Below are 25,853 nucleotides of genomic sequence, written 5' to 3'. Positions count from 1 at the left end.
CCAGCAGCAGGCAGTGCCAGGTTGGCTTGTTACATCCAGAAAACAAGAATACCTGGTTGGAGTAACTGGTCAGGGACTTGTGACAGTCACTGTAGCAGTTACTGGACATGCCTGTACATGAAGGAAGCAGTTTAATGCTCTGCTCTGACTTCATGCCAATATTGACCCCGAGTACATGTGTACACACACAGAAATACTTCCTCCTGTTCAAAGCCTGCCCTTGCTATTCATGGAAGCATGAAATAGGGTGGCAATTAGGCATAACAGGCCTAAGTTTTCAGAGAGGTTGCAAAGGCAGGACTGATGTTTTCTTAAAATTACTTCTGTCAAGAGACCTGAATTATTAAGTATTTGCTGGCAGTTTTTACACCAAAGTCTACCTCTGAGTGCCCTGGAGAGCAGCCCATGCAGACTTGCAGACACAGGAGGCCAGAAACAATCTGTATCTACCACCCCACCACCTTGGTTTTGTAACTGTCAGGGTGTCAGAAAATATCACTTATTAAATCCTACCAGCACCTTTTTCTTCTTAGTAGTGGACATCAGAGGGGGAATGCTTGTGCACAAAACTTCAGAGGAAGAATATGGCAGTAAAGGGAGACAGCATCTAGCAGAACCCATTCTAAATGCCTGCCTGTTTCCCAAAAAATAGGGGCAAGCTGCTTATACAGCATTTCTGAAGTGATACACTCTCAGTTTTAGTGTGTATGTACTACTATATCTGCACGTTTTCAAAAGCCTTCAGGGAGAAGCTCACGAGGAGCTATTTTCTCTTTTCATAATAAATAAACCCATCCCAGGGAGCACTAGTGAAGTTCTTTGGGCACAGCCAGTGAAAAGGCAGTAAGTTCAGCTGAGGGGCATTAAGCTGTAGAGCATTGTTTTATTCCATCAAATGCCCTCCCACCCACTGGCACTTCAGTTCCATTACGGAAGGTACATAGAGAAGCAAACAAAAACACAACTGGGCATCGGGGCTCTAGAAATTTATTTTCAGAGCTTAGTGCTTCAACTACAATTAAAATAATTGAGCAATTAAAAAATGCTACTGACTTGATACTAGAACAAGAATACAGCTAACACTGTTACTTTCATGCACTGACAGATACTAGTTTGCTCATGCCACTGAAGTAGGCCCTTTCCCGTTCACTCATCACTTCAAAGTGTAGGGGTCTTCTACAGAAGTTGCATTCAGCTGATGAGTGTGGTTTCAGCTCCAGACCAACATCCTTCCACGTAGCCAGCAGTTTTTCTGTTAAGAAAAGTTCACCAGAATCAAAGCTTAAAAGAGTGGATTCGCTTTAGAGAAGCAGCAGAAGAGAAGTGTCAGCATACTTATTCTCCTAGCAAGTGAGGAGAGATAATAGGATTTCACTTTGACACAATTTACCTCTTGAGACAAATGGGCTGCAACTAAGTCTCAGCTATCCTCACACCACCTCGCCTGACAGGATCAAGGAGGAGCTACTTTCCCTGGACAGATCCATGTTTAAGACAAGCTAACAGCTCAGCTGAGAACAGTAGACTTCTCTGGGCTCCACATAATGTGTGAAGATTGGTTTGGACAATGCCTGAGCAGAGCCCTGGCAGGAGTGGCTGTGACAGAACCAGCTGGGTATAGGTCTGCACTGGCCTTGCACATTCTGTTCTAGGGCACAGTGCACTACCCTTCACATGTCATGCTCAAAGCAGTTTAAGTTCAGAAGTACCTGCTCCTATGCTGCAGTGGAAAGATGTCCAGATTTAGTTGTTCAGGTGGTGACATCTAAAACTTTGGTGCTTTCCAGTCTCACCTACAGTACAAAGACTGCACAGACAGGCCAGTATCTTCCCTGCACTGATGCAAGAGCCCACTCACCGATAAAGTAACTCATCATCTGAGGGGTGTGGTGAGGTGTAGGGGCGATACGGAGCAGCTCCTCCCCACGAGGCACCGTCGGGTAGTTGATGGCTTGGACGTAGATGCTGTGCTGGCTCATCAGCTTGTCACAGATCTCTGTATTTTTAGCAGCATCTGCAACCTGAAGTTCAAGATCTTAAGTTACAAGATCAACCAACAGATGCAAGGTGGCAGAGCCGTCAGACCAACTTAGGTAGCTACAAGAATCCAGTAGGACCGGTCTCCCCTTTGCTACTGTAAATAACATGTATGAAAGAGAGAGAAGGGCTAAAGCCTGTGCTGTAGAGCTCTCTGGGCATAAGCACATCACTGCAGCCCAGGCACTTAGCTGTTTATACCCCATAGCTTGTTTTAACTAGCTTGTTATCAATTTCCCTGTTTTCTGTATACTGTTAGTTTGTGGGTTTCACACACTTTCTCACTCTGCTTTACAACATTTACAGCAGGCTGAGCTCAGCTTAAGCCAGACTGCTGGCACTTCACTTTGAGTACTAAGCTGAGTTTGAGCTTTGTGAAGGTAGTAACTAATACCTGAACATGCAGTGTGATCATGGAGGGCAAAATGGGTGCCACAGTCCTGTGTCAACGGTGTCCTAAGTACTCACCCTTATGGGAATGATGTGACTGGGGCAGTGCACCACGGGGAGCCCTGCATCCATCAGCATCTGTCTCATGAGCTTCACGTTCCGTTGGTGCTGGCGCCTCAGAACTTGCCCTTCTGGGCTCTTCAGGGTCCGGACAGACTCCAGGGCACCAGCCAAGAGCATGGGTGGCAGGGATGTCGTGAAAATGAAGCCAGCAGCGTATGAACGAACAGTGTCTATCAGAGAACTTGTACTGGAGATGTATCCTCCTACACATCCAAATGCTTTGCCTGAAGATTAAACAAAAAAAAAAAAGGGCAACCAAACTTATTCCTTCCATCCATTAGAATGGCTTGAAGTTTACAAGATTACAGCCTTTCACTTGAAAGAATGAGTTATTTTGACCGGACGCAGTCACACAGTGATGGCAGGCAACAATTCCAGCCCCCTCTGCTAATCTTGTATTTACTCAGCACATGGTACAGCTTTGTTTTTAAGCCAATCTTGATAACCTGGATCTAGTTACTACACAGCAAGGACAGTTCAAGACTCTCTCAAATACTCAAATTTTGATTTTGGGAAAGACTTTATAAGTCCAATCATCAAGCAGATACTTCAATAGTGACCCCAAGTGATCAACACTAAGTCTCTCAGCAGATTTAAAATAATCTGTTCCAGGGATGCTACAAATAGCCCATCCTCCTAAGGAGCACAGAAGGCTGTTACTGTGATTGTGTAGTTGATACCAGGCCCCCTTTCCAAATGTTCAGAGAGCAGAACACAGCCACAGACAGAACTAGGGTGTCTGGTGAATGCTTCTGTTCCTTTTAGGCTGTAACCCAAGTTTAAGTTCCAAAACCATGAACTTTCCTAGTAAATTTTATTTATGTTTTGAAAGCTGTTTAAACAACCTTCCAATTTGCAGCAGTAAACTAACTCCTGAGCCTGTATTCTACTTAGATAATAGCAGTTGCTTCTTTTCTTGCCAAACCTCTTTACATAACTCCCCATCTCAGATTTCTAGATTAGGAGTACTCCATTTCACATAAAGGAACTAAGTACTACTAAATATAGAGAAACTACTCTACTAGCATTCTCACCTGAATTTATTCTTGAGTTGTATAACATGGCACTGGAGGACTTTTTGCTAGCTTGCTTAAGGTACCGTTGTTTGGGGTTTTTCTTTGACTGATTTGTAAGACAGTCTAAGTAGCTTAACAGAAGCTTTTCAAACTGTGGGGAAAACTTAAATCCTTTGGGCTTTTTGAAAAAATCCTACCCCCAAGAGCCCTCAACAAGTTTATTTCAGTAGACAGATTTTGAGTTAACCCACTTAATTTGGCTGCTCAGAAGCTTTGGTGCCTTAGCTCCTGTGGAAGTGCCAGGCCATGCATACCAAGCGTTCCAGAGATGATGTCCATCTTGTGCATGACTCCATCCCGGTCTCCTATGCCACCACCTCGAGCTCCGTACAGCCCCACAGCGTGCACTTCATCCACAAAAGTGATGGCCCCGTGCTCGTGGGCCACGTCACACAGCTCTTCCAGAGGACAGACTGCACCTAGGAACCAAACCAGCAACTGGCAGTTCAGGATTCCCTGTATGCAGCTTGGATAAACACCAGAACTACCCCTAAACAGCCCTTACAGCACTGTGCGCTTTTAGACCTAAAATACAGATGACTGGAGGACTAAATGGAAGGAGAGAGGAGGCTTTCATGTCAGCTTACCATCCATTGAGTGAACAGTTTCAAATGCAACAATTTTAGGGGTGGATGGATCAGACTTCTTCAATAGTTCTCGAAGATGGTTGACGTCGTTATGGCGAAATATATGTTTTGGCACCCTGCTGTTACGGATCCCCTGGATCATGGAGGCATGGTTTCCAGAATCAGAGTAGATCTCGCAACCTGAGGAAACAGCCCAGTTACACTTTTCAGTATACAGAAAACATTAACCAATTCCCAGCATTGTTTTATGTATGTGAAGTGTTCAGGAAACAAGGGTAGCCATGTTCTTGGAAGTAATGCTCTTGATCAAAAGAGCAAGTTACAGATCATGAAGCAAGAATAATATTTAAGGTTTATTTTAGGTGTTCAAACTAAGGCAAATTGGAGCTTAAGGAAATACAGAAGATTTTAAAGTCCTCAGTACTTTTATGTAACTCTTACAACTTCTAAATTCCCGCTGTCTCATTTTCAGGTAGAATTTAACTGCAAGAGCAGAAGATTCTCTGCTTGTCTAATTCCTCCAGCAGTTCCCAGCTCCTAGATCTCGGTCTCAGTAGGCTGATACTATGATTTGTGTTGAACATAACCTGAACATGGCATTAGAAGTGGCACCCAACCATACTTTGCTGATGGACTAGGATGAATCCTCACTTTGGACAGCTATTTGTAAAACGTACTCCCAACAGCTTAGGGTAAGGCTGTGTTTTTTGTGGTAACAGGGGTGCAGTTTGAGATCTCACCTGGCAGCATTTTAGCCAGAGTGAAGAGAGTGGAGTCATTGGCTACAAAGCAAGATGAGAACAACAGTGCTGCATCTTTTCCATGAAGGTCAGCTAGTTCTTTTTCCAAGTCCACGTGAAATTTACTTGTTCCTGAAATGTTTCTTGTGCCTCCTGCTCCAGCACCATGTTGTTTCAGTGTATCCCTAAAGAGGGCCCAAAGAGAGGCATTAGCATTGCTCTGTGACACAGAGAGGAATGAAGGATCATTGCTGAAAACATTCTAGTACATAATCAGGATTATACTAAAAAGGAACTGTTAGGTCTTTGAGCAACTTGCACAACTCAGGAACCCAGTAAGGTAAGAAATCAGTGCCCAAGTACAGCTGCAATATACCATCCAGTTTATCTGGTAACATTTGGGGGCTTCTAAGGAAAATCCAAGGAGCAGAATCAGTGACCAAGAGGTACAGTGCAGCCCTGGACCAAACACTGAGTTACCTACCCCAGCTCAAGGGAAGAGTGCACGCTTAACTGCATAGCAAGAATCATATCAGAAGCAACTTATGTAGCACAGTACAGAAATCAATTCCTCAGAAGCCTTCCCACAAAAGCTTCTGCAGGGCCACATAGCTTGAAACTGCCTCTTAAGAACACAGCACTACTCACATAACTGCTCCACAGACACGAGGGTGGCGGCTCATGCCCAGGTAATCATTGCTGCACCAGACAGACACCTCTTTCTTGGTGATCAGGGAGTCAGTGTAGTCATCTGCCATGGGGAAGACCTGCGCCTTCCGGTTCACGGTTTTGAACACTCGGTAGGTGTGATCCTTCTTCTTCTCATCTATCTTCTTCTCAAAGAACTGATCGTACTGGAAGGTGGATACAGCTGAAACGAGACAGAGACTTCTTAAGCACACAGGAAATAATCACAGCAGACCAGGCCCCGTGGGGGTTTTGCCCGACATTCTTACATTTTGGCAAGTTATCCTGAAGCAGGTGAGAGACACTTTCTGGTCTTTGCTTCAGCATAATATCCTTAAACTTCTTGAGCAAGCCACTCTGCTCTTCTCCCTCAGTCTCAATGCTCCTTACTGCGGAAGTAGTTGGTATTTTGGCAAATTCTGTACCTACAGGCATTGTAATAAATTCCAGTGAGCTTAATTGTTTTGAATCAAAATGAAATAAGTTGAGTTCAGCAAAGCAAACATTTTAGGTAAGCCTAACTCTTCAATCTTTAGGAAGTACATGCCCAAAACTCAGGCCCCTGTTATGATCAACTACTTTATTTGCTTACAAATTTGCATTGGACGAGAAAAAAGGACGAGCCTTGCTAACCAATCAAAATACAACATGTAACTTCCTTACAACACATTTGGTTCATCATGACTCAGAAGAATGCTGTATACAGCTATAACATTTATCTGAAAGGGTTGGTACACACCTAACTGAAGGAAGAGTTCTAGTCAGCTCCTTCCTTTCTGTTAGCACAGATTTTTTTTTTTTAACTGTGCCATAGAAAGCAAAAAGAAAAGTAAAATAAGCTTCCTGAGACAGGCAGCAAGGCTTTACTGATACTGCTGAAAAGTTCCTTCCTTTGAAGGACAGCCCTTCCGCATCAAGACTGCAAGCCAGTCAACACCCTTTAGTTCCACAAACACAAAAAACCCACCCCAAAACCATCTGCTTGGATTTGTGCTGGTACCTGCCTGATGTCTCGACACAGCTTCTTCCCTCTTTGGATATAAAATCTTTGTCTATACCAGTTCTCTTCAGATCTAAGCATCTGCTTTGGGTGTGAGTGCATCAGCTTGATTCACACATCCAGAGCCAGCCAGCACATCAAAATACGTCACACAGTATTCCCACACCAAAATCACCCAGGGAAACCCTGCACACAAGCTCTTTTTCCTTCAGTCTCCCATGATCCCGCCTGCATCATGCCAGTGGTGACTGTCAGACCTGGCCAAGTCAGGTACCAGAAGCTCTCAGAAGGAATCGCCGCTTCAGCACACGGAGTACGTACCTTTCCTGTCTGCCTGCATTTCCTGCACATCCTCCTGGAGTTCCAGGCTGGCTTTGCAGAAAACGTTGCTGTTCTTGTGATTCATCTGAGCTGCCAGGAACGGGCATTTGGTAGCAGAGCTTTGGCTAGCACCAGCAGGGGGGTGGCCAGTAGGAGGCTGGGCTCCATCTCTATTCTGCTGGGCCACTTCTTTGGTATTTTTGGCCTCTGAGGTGGGGGCAGAGAAGGGAAAACACTTCAGCTTCATCATTTTAATACACCCCAACTTAAGCTTTTCTATCCATCACCTTTGCAATTAATTTGGCACGACCCGTTCACAACTATTTAACCGAGCAGTCACATTTTATTTATACAAGCACAAATTCCTAGTAACACCCAAGGGACATCTGCTTTAAGACACTAGATTTAGCCCTGTACCCTTTGAGAGAAAAAAAATAAATCTCTTTCACTCCCAGTGGGAAGATTTAAGGAAAAGACTTAAGGGAAGACTGGACATGGCACCTAGTGCCCTGGTAGCATTCAGTCGTAGGTTAGATTCGATCTCAGAGGGCTTTTCCAGCCTAACTGATTGTGATTTTACTTTCGAGGAGTTCAGATCCATGCAGCTTCCTCTGCCGCAAGCCCCAATTCCTCCCCCTGAGCGCCAGGGAAAGAATCCCCCAAGGAATGTTCCCGGGTGGGATGAAGCACCACTGAAGCGCGAGAAACACCGCTCCGAGGTCGAGGATCCCAGATCCCCAACCGGGACGCCCGAACAGGTCTGATTTATGCCCTAAATTCAATTAACGGCGGGCATTTAAAGGATTAAGCAACCCCTGCCTCGGCGCTGCCTATTCCAGAAGTTTCCCCCTGTGACACACCACGTCTGGGTTATTTTTTTTCCCCTCGTGGGGGGCCCCTCGGGCCAGTACTCACCGCGGCGGCCCGCGGGGGTCTCCTCCTCCGCCTGCTGCCCGCGGGCGGAGGACGTGGCGAGGGCGCGGGCGGCCGGCGGGGCCGCCTCCATCATGCGCGGGCAGTGCTGGGCGTACAGCAGCAGCGACGGCCCGGCCTTCTGCAGGAACGCCTGCGAGACGCGGGCCAGGAACGGGCAGCGCCGCACCACCGCCTCCATGCTCGCTGCTGCCGGCCGGGACACGCCGGAGGTGACGGCGACAGGGACAGGGAGGTGACACCGGGCGGTGCTCCCGCAACGCCGCCTTTTATAGCCCCGGCGGCGCGGCGCAGGCGCGCTGGGGCTTTGCCGGCGCAGGCGCGGGGAGGGAGCGGGGGCGGCTGCGCGGAGGTTGCGGGGTGCTCGCGGGAGGCTTTGGGGAGTCTCTTGGTTCCATGGGGGGGCTGGAGGTGTCCTGGGGACGTGGAGGGAACCCCGGGGGTCGTGAGGGGCTGGAGGCGTCCTGAGGACATGGAGGGGCACTCGGGGGTCGGAGGGGCTGGGGGCGTCCTGAGGACATGGAGGGAACCCGGGGCTTTGTGAAGGGCTGGGGGCGTCCTGAGGACATGGAGGGGCTCTCGGGGGTCGGAGGGGCTGGAGGCGCCCTGAGGACATGGAGGGAACCCGGGGCTTTGTGAGGGGCTGGGGGCGTCCTGAGGACATGGAGGGGCTCTCGGGGGTCGGAGGGGCTGGAGGCGCCCTGAGGACATGGAGGGAACCCGGGGCTTTGTGAAGGGCTGGGGGCGTCCTGAGGACATGGAGGGGCTCTCGGGGGTTGTGAGGAAGTGGAGTCGTCCTGAGGACATGGAGGGTCCCCCGGAGGTCGTAAGCGGCTGGGGTGGGCGCCATGAGGGGGTAGAAGAGCTGTGAGGGTATAGAGGAGACTGAGCCGCTCCCTCGGAGTCATAAGGGCACGGAGGGGGCTTGAGTAGCTGCCAGGGGTCTGTGAGGGCTGTGAGTGCATGGTCCACGGGGGTAACGCTGCTCTGGGTTTTCCTGTCAGCCTCAGGCTATGCAAATGCTGCTTTCCCAGAAGTTTTGGAGTCCCTCGCCCCACAGTCGGTGGGTTGAGGGGTGCGCCTGTTCACTGGAAAACGCGAGCTCTGAGTCAGCTGCGTGGGGAAATCCAGCGCTGCTCAGACCATCCCGGTGTTTTCTTCCTAAATGTGCCTCTGACTCCCCGTGGAGTCCGTGCTCGGAGGCTCGGGATGCAGCGCTTGGTCTCGCTGGTGGTGGTGGGATCCCGAGCCCCTCTCACTTTGCCTGCAGCCAGTGTGAATAACAGCATCTCTGACAGGGGTGCTTAGACTTCCATCACTGTGTTTTTGCCGTGTTTCGAAGGAAAAAGAACAGCAAGAAGTAAAATTGAACCCTTCATCCTCTGATTTGCAATGGGCATTAAAGTTTAGTTGCTTAAAAGAATTATTTACAGGTAGGTAATGGTAAAAGGAGCTCTCCTTATGTGTCTGGTCATTCAAACCACAGCACATACTGACTGCTGAAGTGTGGAAAAAACAGAGGAAGAAAAATGATGATGCGTTTTTTTTCCTTCATCTTGTGAAACAATTTCACGGAAGACAGGATTTGGGTAAAGAGCTGAGGGCTGTCTCAAGCACTTTGAGGCAAGAGTGGATTTTGTAACAGGTACGGGGTTTGGAGGAGAGCTTTTTTAAAGCCTGCTCTTTCTTGACTCTTGCCTTGCATGTAATCATGTTGTGTAGTTACTAGAAGGTGCTCATATAAAGTGATTAGAGAAATGCAAAGTCTGTGTGGGACTGTGGCTGCTGAACACAAGTTTGGATATAAAAGGCACTTGGAAAATATTGGTCAGTATATTGCAAACTAGTCTTTAGACTAGTCTTTACCCTCTGTCAGAGGGTAGGGGAATGACCAGCAGGGTATTTGTCTGAGCATCCTCTCTTCATCACTGACTCACTTAGAGGATGCTGGCTGCAGTACATTAACTTTGGGATCTGAGCAAGCCGGTCAGGAGGAAGGCATCCTCAAACATAGTCAAATGTCAGACTCGCTGTGAGCTCCAGCATGTTACCAAGCTCTGAGGTAGAAAGTGGGACAGAGTTCTGCCCTCACATACTCCTCACAGAGCCCTGAAAAAAGTAGCTGGGACTTTACAAGGCAGGGCACGGGATTTGGGTTTTAGTAAGGCTTTAGCAGGTGTGCTTTAAGCGCAGTTCTCTTGCTTATTAGAAATTTAAGACAGTGTTGTTTAACAAGTGTCGATGCTCGGATCTTAAGCAGCTCATTATTTGTCAGTGTAATGCAGAAACAGCCTCCCATCAGTGGGCAGCATTAAATTAGATACATGCTAGTTTTTATTTGTTATGTAAATAAATTATTAAAGTAAGGCTATGGCATTTGACCTGAGCCTGTACAGCAGTTAGGATAGCAGGAGTCTGGGGCATTCAGTAATAGCGGGATAGTGTTTCAAATTATTAGTTCAGTCGCTCATGAGGAGGTTTGTTTTCCTCCCCATAACTGGCTTTTGGTTAGTGTTACACGCCTCAAGTATTTTGCAAAATAATAGTTAATTAGCGCTTGAAGATTAAAGACATCTGATCTGTGTTTCAGATTACTGCTGTCCCTGCTTCCTCAAACAGCAATATTTGACTCCCTACCCTGAAGCTTTGTATCATATCAGTTACTTTAAAATTGAGGAAACATTTACCATGTAGGTAGCTGTCAAGCTTCCTTTGCGCACAGAGTTAATTATATGTCTGGACCTAAGGGATCACTCCTGTGCTCCTTGGATTAATTGCAGTTTTAACAACAGAAATCAAGACCTGTATTCTTGATTTATAGTATGTTGAGAGTATTTTTCCTTCTCCTCCCATTTTTCCCTTATTGTTTGTCCATGGTACTTAACTCAGAGGGACAGAGGGAACGTGTGTTTTGTCCTAAGAGGCACCAGAGAAAGGTGTTGGGTAAATGTGCTGGCAGAGTGCTGCAACAGGCTGCAGAGCTCATCCGCCTGGACACCTGCCACAGCAGGTGTGATCCCACAAAAATCTGATAATCCTTCTTTATCCAGGTAGTCTTAACAGCAGCATCTTGCCATTTTGCAGGGCTGAGGGGTGAAGTTGCTGTGTTGCTGGAATCCAGGAAGTTGTGGGTTTGTGTTCAGGAGTGCGTGTGAAGCCTGAAACCCAAAGAGCATCTGCTTTTTACACAAACATCACTCAAGGTTGGTAGCTGAGACACAGCGACCTTGGCTGCGACACAGGGATCTCTAAATGGAGCAGAACTCTCGGCTTTCCTGTCAGACTTCCCTACAATCTCTGCTGTTGATCAAACGCTGCAATAGCACCTCTTTAAAGCTTGATTTTGGTGAATTTATTTAACCTTGTGCATGACAGGAATTGCGCAGAGCCAAGGAATGACATTTACTTGACCCTCATCTTGGAGGTTTGCCGGAGGAACGTGTCCTTGTCAGTGCAGAGCTGGCTGGGAGCTCTGGGAGCAACAGAGCAGGGAAAAGTCAGGGGAAGGGAGTGTCTTGTCAACTGCTCTGCCAGTGCCCTCCCTTTGGAAATACTGCTGGAGCTTACGTGTTGAAGGTGAAGTAAATACTAATAAAGCTGCCGTTAATTAAAATTTCTTAGGGCTTCAGTGGATTAATTAAACGGTGTTTAAGGATGTTAATTGTGGCGATGTGTTACTGCCATCCTACAGGGCTCAGGGGGAACTGGCATGAAGTGCCACGCAATTGCAGATTGAAGATCTCCTGGCAAACAGCAACAGGGCCAGTGGCAGCCAAGGGGGGACATGGACCCCATCCTGAGGGAGAGAGCAGGCTTAGGCAGCCTGTCTGGAGAGATGGCAGGTGCAGTGTGTGGGGGAGAGGCAGTGGCTGCCTGGGAATACGGGAAGGGCAGAGTAGCATGGAATAAAGGAGGCAAATGGTTTAAGCTGAGGGGGAACACTGGTGTGAGGACAAATTTATTCCGTTGTCCATGACAAAGTTTCAGTCAGAAGTTGGGTGCTTCCTTGCTATGCCTGTGTTTTGGAGCTGGTTCCTGAGGTATGTACCAGATGGATTCAGCAGAGGAAGCTCGAATGCCTGAAAGACTCATGTGCTGCAGGGGAAGGGAAGGGAAGATTCTCAGCTACTCTGAGAGCCTCTGTGATTTTGGTTTTCTACAGCTCTGATTTGTCCATTTCTTTGCTAAATAAGTTGCAAGGAGGGGGGAGAAAAAGGTTAATTTCCAATAGTTTGGGAGGGGAGTGAGAAGCCATAGAAAGTGCTTCCCCTACAGAAATTGAAATGGGGAAAAAAAAATCCCCTGCCACAGGGTCAAGTTGATTTCTGCAGATGTCTGTGAAGAATTGCTGGTGAAGATGGTCTCCTTCCATGTTACTGGTTTAGCATGTAGGCTCAGGTGTAAGTTACCTTAAATACTTCCCTCCCATCCCTCTTCTCTCAAGCGTGTTTTGCCTCGTATTCTTAGAAATAGAACTTGATTCACAGGTTTGTGGTGTTCATCTGGCCTTACATCTGTCCACAGGTAGGTCCTTTCATAGGATTTTAATGAATTTTATGCTTTGAAGCATTCATTTAGATACTTGAGCAGAAAACCAAGAGTGCTGACTGTTGGTTCTGATTCTGCCCCTCTGCACTCAGCCTGTCTGAATGAAAACCTATAACTGTACTGTAATTAGCAACATCTAATCCCTTTTGCCCACTTCTGAAGTCAGAGCTGTGCATACTCCTAATTTTTTCCCATCCAGTCAGTGTCAAAGAGGGTGAGCCAGAAAAACAATTTCCCCTCCCCACGCACAAGCCACTGTCTATATTGAGATCTGAATTTTCTAAGGGAGTGGGTGTGATCCTGACATCTGGATTTAATCCAGACTCAAATTCCAGGCTTAGATCTGAGAACTTCCACCTCCGGTCCCGAGACCAGCAGTTAGTTCTTAGAGAGGACTTCATTTATTTGCCTTTTAAGGCAAAATTCGAGGGTTGAAGTAGTAGCTGCATAATGACAATTCTTCCCACACTGAATTTCTGCAACACGTTTTCCTGACTTGAAGCCAGTGTCTTCTTCACATGACAGAACAGGAAATCTCATTTCTTTCTAGGACCCTCTACTCAGTAGAGAATTTGACCAAGCTGGAGAAGCTGCTGGATGCTGAGGCTCATGTTGCAGAGAGGCTGAGCAGCACCCCTGTGTCACCACCATGGGCCAGGCAAGATTTGTACCTGTCTCGTACAAACAAGTGTAAGTGGTTTTGTTCCCCAGTGTAATGGATGTCTTTTAAAATCCATGAACAGCTGGTGGGTCCTCACAAGGCTGTTGGGTCAGGACACTTTTCCTGTCTGCCAGGCCCCAGGAGCTGCCCATTGATGCAGAGGAGTTTGGTCTCTTAGCAAAGGCCCATTGCAGGGGCATGACTCAGGCTCAGCCTGGACAGCAGAAGTTGTTGCCACCCTCATACAAGGTACCCTGCCCTCCTCCTGAAGGGCACCACCCCACACCAGGGCTGCTGCAGTCTACAGCCCAGCTGATTAACACATCCAGCAGTGGCTTATCTTAATCCTGGAGTACCTCCCTGACATCTCTCCAGTTGCTTCAGATGTTGAAAATCACACAATAGCCTTTTTTTCAATCTTGCATCCTTGGGTTTGTCTTGCTTTGTGCAGCACACGGCAGGAAATGATACACTAATCCTTCCAGCTACTGTGAGCTTTGCTGCACTTGCTGTGACTTGCATTCACACCCTCATTTCCTCCTCTCTTACACAGTTTTCCTCCTCTTAGAAAGAACCAGTAGACCCCAACCAGTATATTTTTAGTTATGGCTATTTCAGGTATTCAGCCTGTCATTTTTTTTGCTTATCTCAGCCCTCGTTTCTCCCCATTAGATACTCAGGTAGAAACACCATCTTCTGTGTCCAGTTTAGGAGCCTGAACTGCCTATATAGTTAGGAGAGAAAAAATACCGTAGAAAACGTGAATCCAAGTGCTTCCTCTGTTACAGTGTGAGATGGGGAAAGGACTTGGATTTTTAGTGAGAGCTCTATAGGTATCTGTAACTGAGGTTTCCAGAAAGTATTTAAGTAGGTAGCCTGCTCCTTTCTGTATAGCAAGGACAGCTAACAGAGGAGAGAAGTGGGTGTCTTCTCTTTGTCTGAATTTGAACACTTAAGGCCCAGAGAGACACTTTAAGTCTTGCTTGCATAGTAAAGCATCTTTACTACACCAGGTATCTGTAGTGAGCCCCTACTGCTGCTCATATCTGTGTTACTGTGGGCATTGGCAGGAAGGTGGAAGTTAAAGCAGAGGTGGGATTGTCAAAGTCCTTGAGAACAAGAAATCAACTCACAGCAGTGAAAAATGCTGTGCTAGAGCCCATGTGCATCTCTCTTAGAGCAATGGCAGTGTTAGGAGTTTTCTGTTGAGCAGCTGGAAATCAAGGGCATACCTTGTTCTCTGCTGGTTTTGGCTGGGATAGAGTTAGTTCCCTTCATAGCAGCTTGTATGGGGCTGTGCTTTGGATTTGTGATGAAAACAGTGATGAGAGCACAGGGATGTTTTCATCATTGCTGAACAGTGCTTGTGCAGTGTCAAGGGCTTTTCTGTTTCTCACACTGCCCTGCCAGCAAGTAGGCTGGGGGTACACAAGAAGTTGGAAGGGGCTGACCCCAACTGAGCAAAGGCATATTCCACACCATATGACATCAAGCTCAGCAATAAAACTGTGAGGGTGGAGGTTGGCTGGGGCTTCCATAGCTCAGGGACTGGCTGGGCGTTGGTCAGTTCATGGTGAGCAATTGTTTTCTTTGCATCATTTGTTTTTCTGGGGTTTGGTTTGGTTTTGGTTGGGGTTTTTTTGTTTGTTTGTTTGTTTGTTTTTTTAGTCTTCTCTGCCTGTTGTTTTTGTCCTCTTTTTTGGTTATTAAATCATCTTTATCTCAAACCACAGACTTTTACACTTTCACTCCTGTGATTATCTCTCCCATCCTACAGCAGAGGAGTGAGTGAGGGGCTGTGTGGGGATTTGCTGCCTGCTGGAATTAAACTGTGACTAGAAAATCATCTCTCTAACTTGTCTACCTGTTACATGGGCCCACCATGGACACCTGATGAGGCAGTAGCATATTAAAAGTGCCCTCACTCCTCCCCAGTTACCCCAGACTCAGTTTGACACAGTAAGTTAAATCCTTTGTATAAGTTGATGTAGTTTTGTTTGCCAAAATGGAGGTTCTCTGACTAGGCAGTTTTTAATCAGTGCTATTTCCTGCAGCTGTACATGCTGCCTTTCTGTTCCCAAGTGTAGCAGTACAAGTAAGATTGCCTTTTCAGCCTGGAGATAGGGATAAAAGCATCCAGTGAAGTCCTAATAGTCTCTGATCTCTTTTAGGTGAGTGAAATGATGTGATTTTAAGGCTGTCACCTTAAAATGTCTATTGTAGGCACAGTACACCTACTGGTAAGGCTGGTTACTGTGGTTTGTTTCAGCAAAGGCTTCTTCTTCTTTTATTCATCTGGTAATGTAATTTCTTCAGCAAGGATCCATAATTCAGTTAAGTAAGGAGAAGGAGAAGCATTTCATAGTGAAATACCTGCTGGTGACGTGAGAAGGTGGGGAAAATCCCCTTCCTGACTAGACCCAAGCTGGGCGTTCCCATGTGGGTATTATCCTGTGAATGAGCACCCAGTGAGGCAACACAACTCTCTTACCTGAGTGGTTTCCCTTCTCGTCCAGGTATTCCATAGCATTAGATATTGCTGGTCTTGAGACAGTTTTAAGAATTGTCTTGGGGAAAGCAAGCAATAAACAGAGGAAAGTGTAAAGCAGTTTTGATCTTTCATTGTTTCCCTCAATGGTCAGGGAAACTTTATACATTTAGAATTAGTTGTTATAGTTAGTATTAGTTGCTGTAGTTGTATAATCAGAATTAGCTCTCCGAAAGAAGCAATCCAAAGGGATGGAAGTGGCCAAGCAGTGGAGCAGAAGGATGCCTGACATTTAAGTGGAGATGTTCCAGACATGAAAATAGCATGAAAGTGTGTGGTAACAGGGTATGAAACATCACGGGACCCAACCCACTCCTGTGAGTGGGAGAGTCTGTGTAACACCACAGCCTGTGTGCACAGCAGAAAACTGGAAGGATGAGCATACAGCCTTCTTGGGGTCCAGCTCCAAATGTTTCCACCTCCCAATGCAAGTGTTGGTGCATTCTCCCCACGGGGTTTGCTGTGCTGTTTTGCAATAGCTCTCATTGCTTAACCTTTGGGGTGCAAGACATACTATCCCTCCTTGTGCTCCAAAGATTATAGATAAAGTTAGAGGGTGGTGATAAGGTCTGAAAACGAGAAGAGCGTCAGCAATAGGGAAGAAGGGGCCTGTGCTGAAATATTAAGGGAGGGCAATCATATCTCCAAATCTGCACTTGGGAGCTGCAGATCAGAGGAACTTTGTGACGTATTGAGATTGTTGGAGTAGATGACGTTTCCGTTCCTTGTTTGCCTTTTGTACTGAGCTCTTCAGAAAGCTGGCAAGTGCTCTGTGTGCACTGTCTTACAAACAGCCTCAGTCATGGAAAGCTCTGGGCTCTACTTCCAAGGCTCCCGGGCCGCTCTGCCTGCCAAGCAGCACAGGCAGTACCAGGAGGGGTGTGAGCGAGGATGCCAGGACAGCTGGAGTGGGAGGTTATTTGGGGCACTGTGACCCTGCTGGCAGCCTTGTCTGCATGTGCTTTATTTGACGTGATGGTTTTGCAGCTGCTTTGAACACCATTCCAGCTGGAGCTGTGCAAGCAAACCTAGTCATGTTGTGTTGGCTTGGGGGAGAGGTAATGGTTGGAAAATGTTTTGCTCTTGTATATTCAGGAGATGTGGTAAAGAACCTGGAGCCTCTAAAGTCTTCTTTTCAGGAATCCCTCTGCTTAATCAGCAGAGATGCAAGTGCTTTCTCTTGGAAATGCATATTGTCCCAGCCCTGGGCAAAGAAGATAAAAACTGATTCTAGGGAATGTCCTAGAAGGAGATGGAAGTGCAAATGTTGCATATTTAAAAAGTTGAAAGGGATCTGCTGAGAAATTAAGACCGAAATGGCAAAAACACAAACCTGGAGTTAAGTAATTTTCTTCTGTGCCCAGTTTCTCATGTCACATGGACTGTAAGAGCAAACCAAGGGAGAGTGGAGGGTTGTTGCTGGCTTAGCACTAGTGATGGATCATGTGATTGACCTGTGGTTTGTGGTTTTATAGAGAAGTCTGCTCATCTTATGGAGCTTTTATAAATATTAGAAAATCTTGTCTCTTCAGACTTGCAAATTGCAGCCCAAAAATTCCTGCAGCCATCCCACACGCTTTTAGAAAACCTAGAGTGTAGTTGTGATGATTTGGTTTTGTACTTCCTTATCTTTATTTTTAAAGACTTCTAGCCTTGACAAGTCTCTGCTTCAAAGTTTAACTTGAAAAAGCAATTCAGAATTCATGTTCTCAAAGAGATGCATCTTGTTTCCACCGTGAAACTTGATAATGCATTAATTAATAAAAAATAATTCAGTGTTAGGCCATTGAATTGAGACACTCCCTCTAGGCATTGATAAGGATGATTGACCACGTAGGGAGGAAGTACCAAGCCCTGTGAGAGTGAGGTGTGGTGGCTCTGTGTGGAGAGGTGATTTGGGGTGAGGGGTAGCTGATTCTCTCCAGCCATCAGTATCACCAGCAAACTTTCAGATTAGCTCCATTGCACAAGGCTATTACTGGCAGTGGCTGAGCTGTTTCCTCAAAAGCCCTGATGACAGTTCTGTGTTTCTGTTGTTTGGCACTTTGAAGCCTGCAAATACAGCAGAGATGACGTGTTATTTGTGTTTAATAAGTAGAGGGCTGGCTGGGTTGCCTTGCAATGTTTTCCCCCAGCCCCTTCACTACTTAAAGGTTAATTCTTCTGCCTCTGATGGAGTGTGCTGAGCAATCTCTGTGTCCAGGTGTATATGAGGTAGGAGGTTTTTTTTGCCAAGCTGAATTTTTTGAGGCAACAATTGGAAGAAGTAGTTTTGGGGAGAGATGCCATGCTGGGCAACACACACTAACTAGGCCAGGCCCTGTGATATGGAGCAGATGTTAACCCTGTCCAACCTGCAGCAAGAATGAGACCTTGTAGTGGAGGGTGGGGTGCCTGGGAAGGGAGCAGCCACCATTTCAGCTACAAACAGGAGCCAACAACTCCAATGTGTGAAGGTGTGCAAACCCTCTGGGTCCTTGTGGTGAAATCCAGGAGGGTCTTCAGGGCTTGCATGGCACCTGGTCTTGCACTTAAGTTGGAGGAGGGAGAGAGGAGGCTGGTGCTCGGCACAGCAGACAACTGAGCTGTTCTTTGGTGGGTGAGTGATGGGGGCAAGCTCTGGGTTCCCTTGTGAGCCTTTGGCACCACAGATTGCTCTGTCCTGCCTGAGCTCTCTGTACTTCTGTCTTGAAAAGGTAGTAACCTTTCCTGTGTTTACTTCAGCTTCATTTACCCTGAAGGACAATGAGATTTTGAGCGAGTAATTGAGATTTAAAGCTCCAATTACAAGAGCCAATAAACTAGAGATGCTTCCTAAGCTCATGTTTTAATTGGAAGAAGTGATTCCAGTACGTCCTTCCCGAAGTCCTTGCACTATCTCTTGTGTTTGATAGCCAGTGACCTAGTTTTCATAGAGTGATCTCACAGTAGTCCCTCACCCAGTTGCACTTGGGTGAGGAAGAACAGTGTGTGTGTGTGTGTATGGTGATGGTGCATGTACTGTGAATTTGATTGCTCTGCTACTTAGAGTTTCCTTGGGTAAAAATACTGGTTTATGTTTACTTGGCAGCTTTTCTCCTTTCTACTTGTCCTGGTTTAATTGTGTGGAGTTGTGTCTGTTCCCTGGTGTGCTGTCAGTTGTGCATGTTGTGGAATACAATGCCCTTGAGGGTGTTAGTGAGCACAAGTGACACCTCAATAAGGGTCCCCAGAGACATGGTTTTAGTACTAAGCTGCCCCCATCTCCCAACAGCTGTCAGTTTAGGGCTTATTAGTCACCCATCCCTCCTTTGAAACAACTATTTTTAATGCTCTGTGCTGGGTCCTCAGAAGCCCTGTGAGGTTTTGCCATCTTTGCTGACAGTGGCTGCTTTTTAATTGCTCATGTAACAGAAGCAGGGCTTGAAAACTCAATCAACATTATCTCAGCTTATCTCCCTGTCACCAGTGGATTTAAGCAGATCAAGACATTCATAGGCATCATGTGTAGGTGCAAAACACAGCCAGCTGCAGAGGCCAGGGCAGATGACATGCCCCTACACTGCCCTCCCAGGTGTCAGCCCGTGGCCTTGCCTGCGGTCAGTCTCTGCCTCCCTGCTGGCAGATGGGCTCTGCGCTGTCGTGGTCAGGGCCAAGTGAACAACCTGGCTCTGCCAGCACATGACCACTCCTAACTTCAGCTGCAGTGTCAGGCCCTTTTTTCCACTGGCCTTTGCAGCACTTTGTCTCAGGGCTGTGGCTGCCTCTGTGCAAGCTGAGGCAGCACCAGTGTAGAAGTTGATGCCCCTTAGCTTCTCCTAGAGGAGTCAGGGGAAGAAGTGACTTGGAATAGCACAGCCCAGCACAGGGAGGTGTGGGGGAGAAGGGCAGGGCTGCAGGTGAAGCACAGCGTGGGGAGCCAGGGTTCAGCTGTCTGTCAGGATTTGGTACAGCTCCTTGGCTGGAGCCTCATATCTGCCTGCTCTGGTCTGTTTGCAATCTCATCTCTCTCCTGTGTCGTGGATTATGTCAGTGTGGTTTGGGCAGTGGTTTGTGAACAGGCTCCAGGCTGCTGTTGCTTCCTCGGGGGAGATGGGAAGAGCCTGATGTGTCTGCTGGCTAAAAGCTTGGCAGAGAGCAGGCTGGGCAAAGCAGCTGCTGCTGGACTGGGGTCTGGCATTACCCATGGCCTGCTTCTGTGCTTAATGAGCTACCTTATCTGTCATGGTCCCCATGGCAGATGGGGTCTCTTCAGGATTAATTAAGGATCATAACTGTGACCTAGTTACCAGACTTGCACTATTGTTACTGGAGCTCTTTGCTGTTTGAGAGCGCTTCTTACCCTTGCCTGCTCTGGTTACTCGCTCCATACATCCTCCTGGGACTGACTCTGAGCCCCAGGAAGGATCACATTACATTAATTTCTCTAATAGATCCCTGCTTTACCTGTGGGTAGGTAACTGGCTGCTTCCTGCTTGCAGTGCACCACTTGGTGTGTGGATGAGAAATGCTGGCACACATCTGTCACAGGGTTGTCTCCCTTTTGGGAGCAAGGGGAAAGATCAGCTGCAAGATTAGGGATGATGATGCTGGACACAACATCTTCATAGCTCAGTTCCATACTGCCATGCCTTAAACCGTAAGAATGCTGAAAGGTTATCCCAGGGTCTCTCTTCTTTTGGCTGCTCAAATCTTTCTCATTTCCAGTTCGTGCTTTATTGTAGTAAGCCTTTAGGGATGCTTCCCATAAAGGAGCAGAAGTGACTAGAGCTCAAGAAGTAAATTGATTCAAGCTCTTCTAACCCTGCTTCTTGCCTGCCAAATTTTCAGACAGAGCACTGTTCTAGCTGAGAACAGTGTCAGTCTCAGTCCTGTATTCCTGTGGTCTGCAGACCTGCTACAACCCAATCCTTCTTCAGCTGGGGATGGGATGCACCACAGGGATCATGGTGGGGACTTGTCCCGCTGCATCTTCCTGCTCTCTCCTTCCCTCCCTTTGCTGCTGGTTTAATGGGAGCTTGCCTTGCCCACTGGATGGAGTCCTGTGCAGCTGGGCCATTGCACGAGCTCACAGCCTCGTGCACCAGGGCTGCACATGGCACATTTACTGTTCACATGAGAAAGGTATGTTCCCGAAGCTCAGTGCCCCATGGATCTGTTCCTTAACTAACCTGATGCTCTGCTCAGGGTCTGATCACGTCCTCAGTGGGATCCCAGCAGTTCCTGCTGATTTTGGACGGAGGAGCACAAAGGAGGCTGTTCAGTGGGACCCCTGGGAAACAGCACTTCACTTTGTCCTCAGAAGCCCGTGTGGAGGGAGAACTGCTCGGCTTTTCTCCTCTGCCTTGAAAAACATCTCTTTTGTTCCAGTGACCTGCTTATTATGTAGGTCAGCATCAACTGGAAAAGAAAAACAATTTCAAAAGTAGGAGAAATATAGCAGGGTTCCTCCACTGAGCAGTTCTTTCTGGAAAAGCAGGGAGAGTTGTCCTGGGGGAGGTGGCAGGTAGCATGGCCTGTTCCTCTTCCACCCACCCTGGGCAGGGCAGCTGTAAGCTTTGTTTTGTAAAAGAGGAAGTGGTTTCTGCTGGTCTTTACCTGTGTCTGCACAGCCCAGTCCAGTGCCATGTTGCTGGAGGAGCAGTCCCTGCTGGGAGACAGCTGTCCTGCCAGGGTGAAAAGGGGACACAGAACAAGCAAACGCCTCTGAATGCCAAAAGTAAAACTGGGACCTGAACCAAAATTCATCTCAGTGTCGTGCCAGTGCCATTACCCTGGGGCTGCCTCACTGTGCTTGTAGCAGAGCTGACACCTTGTGATACCCACTGAGCAAAAAGAAAGCACTTAGCATAAACTCTTGACTCCTGTAACCTAAGCAGGGGACAAATTGCTCTGTGCACAAGAGGTTTGGTGAAGTCCAGCTTCACACATACTTGCCTCTGATGCAGTGACTCTTAATATCCCTTAGTATCCTCACTTCTCTCCCAAATCCTCTAATAAATAGCAGCTGGGCAGGAGATATCCTGTGCCCTGGCTACTTCCCAGTTGGGAGAGTGTGTGTATGTGTGTGTGCCTGCTGCCCAGCCAGCAGGCAGGTAGAGAGCTGCAGCCCTTCCTTGGCAGAAGCAGGAATGTAGCTCCCCTCTCTGCCTACTCACTGAGGGATTTCTCTTTTCCTTCAAAATGTGTAGAAGTGCTCATTTTGAGACAGCCAGTCTTGACAGGAGAAACAAAAAATCACTCACAAACTTCACTAGTATCTAAATGAGGCAACACAATCTCATAATTGTTACCTTAGAAAATGAGGTTTCAGTATGCTGATTTTTGGCAATGAAAAGGCATATGGGGAGGTGGGTTGTGCAGTGAGCAGAGGGCTCTGCCTGCCTCTGCTGTTTACTGGGTCCACTGCCCATTCACCCAGGCTAAAGCTGAGTGCTTGAAGCCTCTCCAGTTGCTGGAGGCTCTTGGCACAGACTCTTGTGCTTGAAGGTGCATTGACCTTTTCCCAGAACACAGGTTCTTGTAGAGCTGCTTGCTCTATTTCACATGCAGCCTCCTGCAGCCTTTGCTCCTCACTTTATACCAGCATGTACTGTGCTGACTAGATAAAGCAAATTTGTCTGTGACTGAACTGTCCTTCCTCTTTAGCATCTTGATCTCGGTGGTTTCTATTTAATATCTGCAGAGCTCTCTGTGGATCCCAGTTCTGCTGTCTAACCCAAGGGTAGGCATTCCTTGTCTCATCACAGCACAGTTGTCTGGAGAGAAGTCAATGCAGGAAGCAACACAGCAATGAAATTTTGAACAGAATGACACTTTTTCACCTACAGTAAAAGGACTTCTCCCATGCTTTGTGCACTCACACGGAGCAGACCATTAAGGAAGCAGGCAAGCAGGCATGTGTCTTAGCTGGAGGCACTGCCATGTGATCTGCCACAGCTTGGAAGTCTTAGTCAAGATGTAGGATTAGGGTACATTGCTAGCACAAGATTTTCTGAGTTAGCAGGGGATGGTTCCCTGAGGCTGGGATTGTCACATTGGCTTGGTGGGTCCTTGCACAATGAGGCTGCTGTGTGCTGGAGACAGCAGAGTGCTGGAGCTGTCATGTACTTGTGGTGAGAGCGTGGAGGATGGCCTGTTATCTGTGCTTGGAGGAAGGGTTTGATTAGAAACTGTCTCATAAATGTGTGGTTGTCGAATGAGCTGCTCCTTCAGTGTGCATGAGCCATCTCCACGTACGTGACAAGTGCATCTGTCCTGGGCAGGCAGGCAGCTGCTCTAAAGGAAAGCAGATGAGCTTTCCTCATCACAAGCTTTTCCTCATCAAGCTTTTTCTAAATTGCTCCCTGCATGGAGCAATTCTCCAACAATATTAAATACAGCAGAAAGGATGAGTCAAGCAGATCTTGTCAGGGCTGACCTATTTTTTTCTCTTTTTGGTTTTGTTATAAATTGAATCCACTGTGTCACAGGGCACAGTCCTGTTCTCAGCACGACTGGTGGCAACAAGTAGCTACCCAGGAATTATATGTATTGTGTGGTAGCTGGGGAGAACGTCTTGTTTCCAGCATCTCTGACCTATCTGTGACTTGTCATGAAATTGTGGAACTTAAGTAATGGATGATTAGGCTGTGAGAAAATAATTTTAACGACTGGTTAACTGAGTTTACTTATGTGTGTCTCATTGTCTTCAGAAGCTGGTGAGGTAATAAATTTAGTAAGATGAAATGTCCAGCTCAGGTTCTTAAATGGGAAGCAAGGCAACCTGGCATTGCAATGAATGGTGATGCTTTCCTGAGGGAATAAGGGTGTTACTGTCCAGACATAAACCAGTCCTGAGGTATAAGAAGGCAGGTTGAGTCCTGTGCAGGCAGTCTGGGATTCTCACACCTCTGGGTGTGGGAAGTGTCTGGTATTGTTTTGGATAAGACATGAGGTCAGGTGGCCTTGGACTTGACCTCCTGACATGGAGGCATCAGCAACATTCTGCCCAGCCTGGGGCTCTGCACAGCTTTCTGTTGTGGCAGCACATCTCCCATTTGCTCAACTTTGCTTAGCTCATATCAAGATAAGTCTTGATATTGTTTAACACAGGTTTGCACCCAAACCACGGACAACAGTTTAACGGTTACTGTAGCTTTAGATGTTGCCAAACTTGCAGGCGGTGAGAGAGCTGTATTGGAACGTGGAGGGTCTTTAAAACACCAGCCTGGGTCTTAAAAAATGATTTGGGATGCTGGTGAGTAGTTGTCCCACTAGTTACTTGTCTTGCAAACTTCAGTTGTCCAATGAACGAATCAAGTTTTATTTGAATTAATCTTGAAGTAAAGGGTGCCTGAAGAAGCAAAACAACTTGGCAGTTTGTGCTGCAGTGAGCTCACTGCAACCTGGAGTTACTCTTTCCCACACATCCCCCACCCTGCCAGTGCTCAGGTCTTGGCTTCCACCTCTGGATTGGTGCAGTGGTCCCAGCCCCAACCTGGACTTCCCAGGGTGGGAGTGAGGAGCACAGATGTGCCCTGCTGGGCAAGAGAGGAAGGACCTGGAGATGACTGTGCACCTCTGGATGCATGTTGAGGGATGTGAGGAGGCAGCCTGTGTCCCTGTCCCTGCACAGTTGTCTTGCCCAGACAATGCTGAGTAAAGTGGGCAGGACACCCTCCTTAGGGGGTGGCTTAATTACAGCCAGACAAAGCCTTGGTGATCACAGCCTCCAGTAAAGCTTCTGACGTCTCTGGGTTGCTCATCCCAGTGGAGTGGGACCACACAGGGCACTGTCTTCACAGCTCTCTTGTGCTGGGTGAAATCGTGTTGGGGGGGACAAGAAAATAGCCCAGTGTCCCAGCATGAATCAGCCATCCATTTATATACAGCTCCTGCTTCTCCAGTGGTGCCAGGCAGTCCTGCACGGTGATGGGCTGCACAGATAAAGCAATGACTCTCCTCTTGTGACAGGAGGGTTTATGCCAGGCAGTTGTGGCTGGCTACTGTTGGTGACAGGAGAACAAGATTGGGACTGAAGAGCTTCCCTACTCTCTGGGCATTCAGGGCTGAAGATCTGATTGCTAGGTCATGACTGTTCAAATGTTTTGGGTTGGAGGTTCAGCCTATATCCCTAGGAGTTGAGGAGATGAGCCTAGAAACAAGAATTTTCTGATTTGGTGTCTTTTCAGATTTGGTTTTGCAATTCTCTCGTGTTTTAAAGGATTTTTGCTAGGCCATTATACAATTTGCTACTGGGTTCCTTTTCCATCTGTTCAAAGCTCAACTTCAAGGTGGCACACAGTTGTGCTGTGGTTGTGCTGGCCAACTGCCAGCAGCTTTGAACGTGGTGGCCATTCCTCAGTTCAGTGAAAAGCTCAAAGAACAGTAAAGCTTTTAAAGGTTCCTAAGGGATCTCTGAAACCACAAAGCCAGTGGATAGAGACCTTGCTGTACACTGCCCAAGAAACAGGATGTAGCAGGCTCAAACCATATAGTAGCCATGAGGGAAAAAAAAAACAACACAATCATGTAGAAACTAATTATCCAAATACTAAATCCACGAGGGACCTGGTTTCCTTAGGTCTGCTGTTGATGGAGCTCTTTGCATGGCAGAGGAAATGAAATTGCTTACAAAGTAGAAACTAAATGAGTGGAAAAAATTTCTGGATTGCCCGCAACTATTTGTCAGTAGTGTAAGGCAGACAAAGGTTAAACATTAATTTCTATCTATCTCTTCTGGACTTTTTTTTTCACTTGCCCAGTGCTAATTCAGTGTAGCAGTCTGGAGGGTGGGATGGCACACGCAGTGCTGAGGGCAAGAGGTGCTTTTGGGTGAGGATACAGCGTGGAACATCCACCTTTGTGGGATACCCTGCCAGGCCAGGGCTGCTGGTGCCAGGTAGGCCAAGTGCCACTGAGCTGCTGGAGGGGGTGTGTGCTCTGCCTCAGGCAAGATGCTGCTCACAGCAGGAGGGTTTGGCCTTGGCAGCCAGGGCTGCTGCCTGGGTGAGATCTCCTGGTGCAGCCAGGGCCCTTCTGTACGGTGGTGTCTGGACAGATGAGGAGGTGATGACTGAGCCTGTGCTATAACCCCTGCCCTGGGTTTCTCCAAGCCCGTCATTTATGAGTCACTGTTTGTTTATTTACTGAGCACACGCAAATCATATCAATACAGAGTGAGGCTGTTACAGACACTGCTGTTTGGACATCAGGCTGTTTGCAGAGCAGAGGCAGAGTAG

The 25,853-nt window shown here is 47.3% G+C and overlaps 1 protein-coding gene across 1 annotated transcript; it reads right to left on the bottom strand.

Annotated features, from left to right (window-relative positions):
• Nucleotides 1–974: 974 nt before the first annotated feature.
• Nucleotides 975–8,090, bottom strand: ALAS1 (5'-aminolevulinate synthase 1). The gene is made up of 10 exons (XM_017819982.1): nucleotides 7,877–8,090; nucleotides 6,962–7,168; nucleotides 5,910–6,065; nucleotides 5,602–5,824; nucleotides 4,954–5,138; nucleotides 4,214–4,393; nucleotides 3,881–4,045; nucleotides 2,506–2,774; nucleotides 1,859–2,021; nucleotides 975–1,252 (listed from the first exon to the last, which is right to left on the bottom strand). The coding sequence occupies exons 1-10, from the start codon at nucleotides 8,073–8,075 to the stop codon at nucleotides 1,092–1,094; spliced, it is 1,908 nt and encodes a 635-aa protein (XP_017675471.1). The 5' UTR covers nucleotides 8,076–8,090; the 3' UTR covers nucleotides 975–1,091.
• Nucleotides 8,091–25,853: the final 17,763 nt, after the last annotated feature.

This window comes from Lepidothrix coronata, unplaced genomic scaffold, assembly GCF_001604755.1.
Source record: "Lepidothrix coronata isolate B3197 unplaced genomic scaffold, Lepidothrix_coronata-1.0 Scaffold78, whole genome shotgun sequence".
In the NCBI taxonomy this organism is placed as follows: Eukaryota; Metazoa; Chordata; class Aves; order Passeriformes; family Pipridae; genus Lepidothrix; species Lepidothrix coronata.
This window is presented reverse-complemented; position numbering and strand designations above follow the sequence as displayed.

Bases quoted from the DNA above. Each gene is read 5' to 3' on its own strand.
- ALAS1 (XM_017819982.1), bottom strand. From the start codon at position 8,075: ATGGAGGCGGTGGTGCGGCGCTGCCCGTTCCTGGCCCGCGTCTCGCAG. The intron at 2,775-3,880 runs GTATGCATGGCC...TTTAATCTTCAG, and splicing joins CATCATCTCTGGAACGCTTG to GCAAAGCATTTGGATGTGTA. The intron at 1,253-1,858 runs GTGAGTGGGCTC...TTTTCTTAACAG, and splicing joins GATGATGAGTTACTTTATCG to AAAAACTGCTGGCTACGTGG.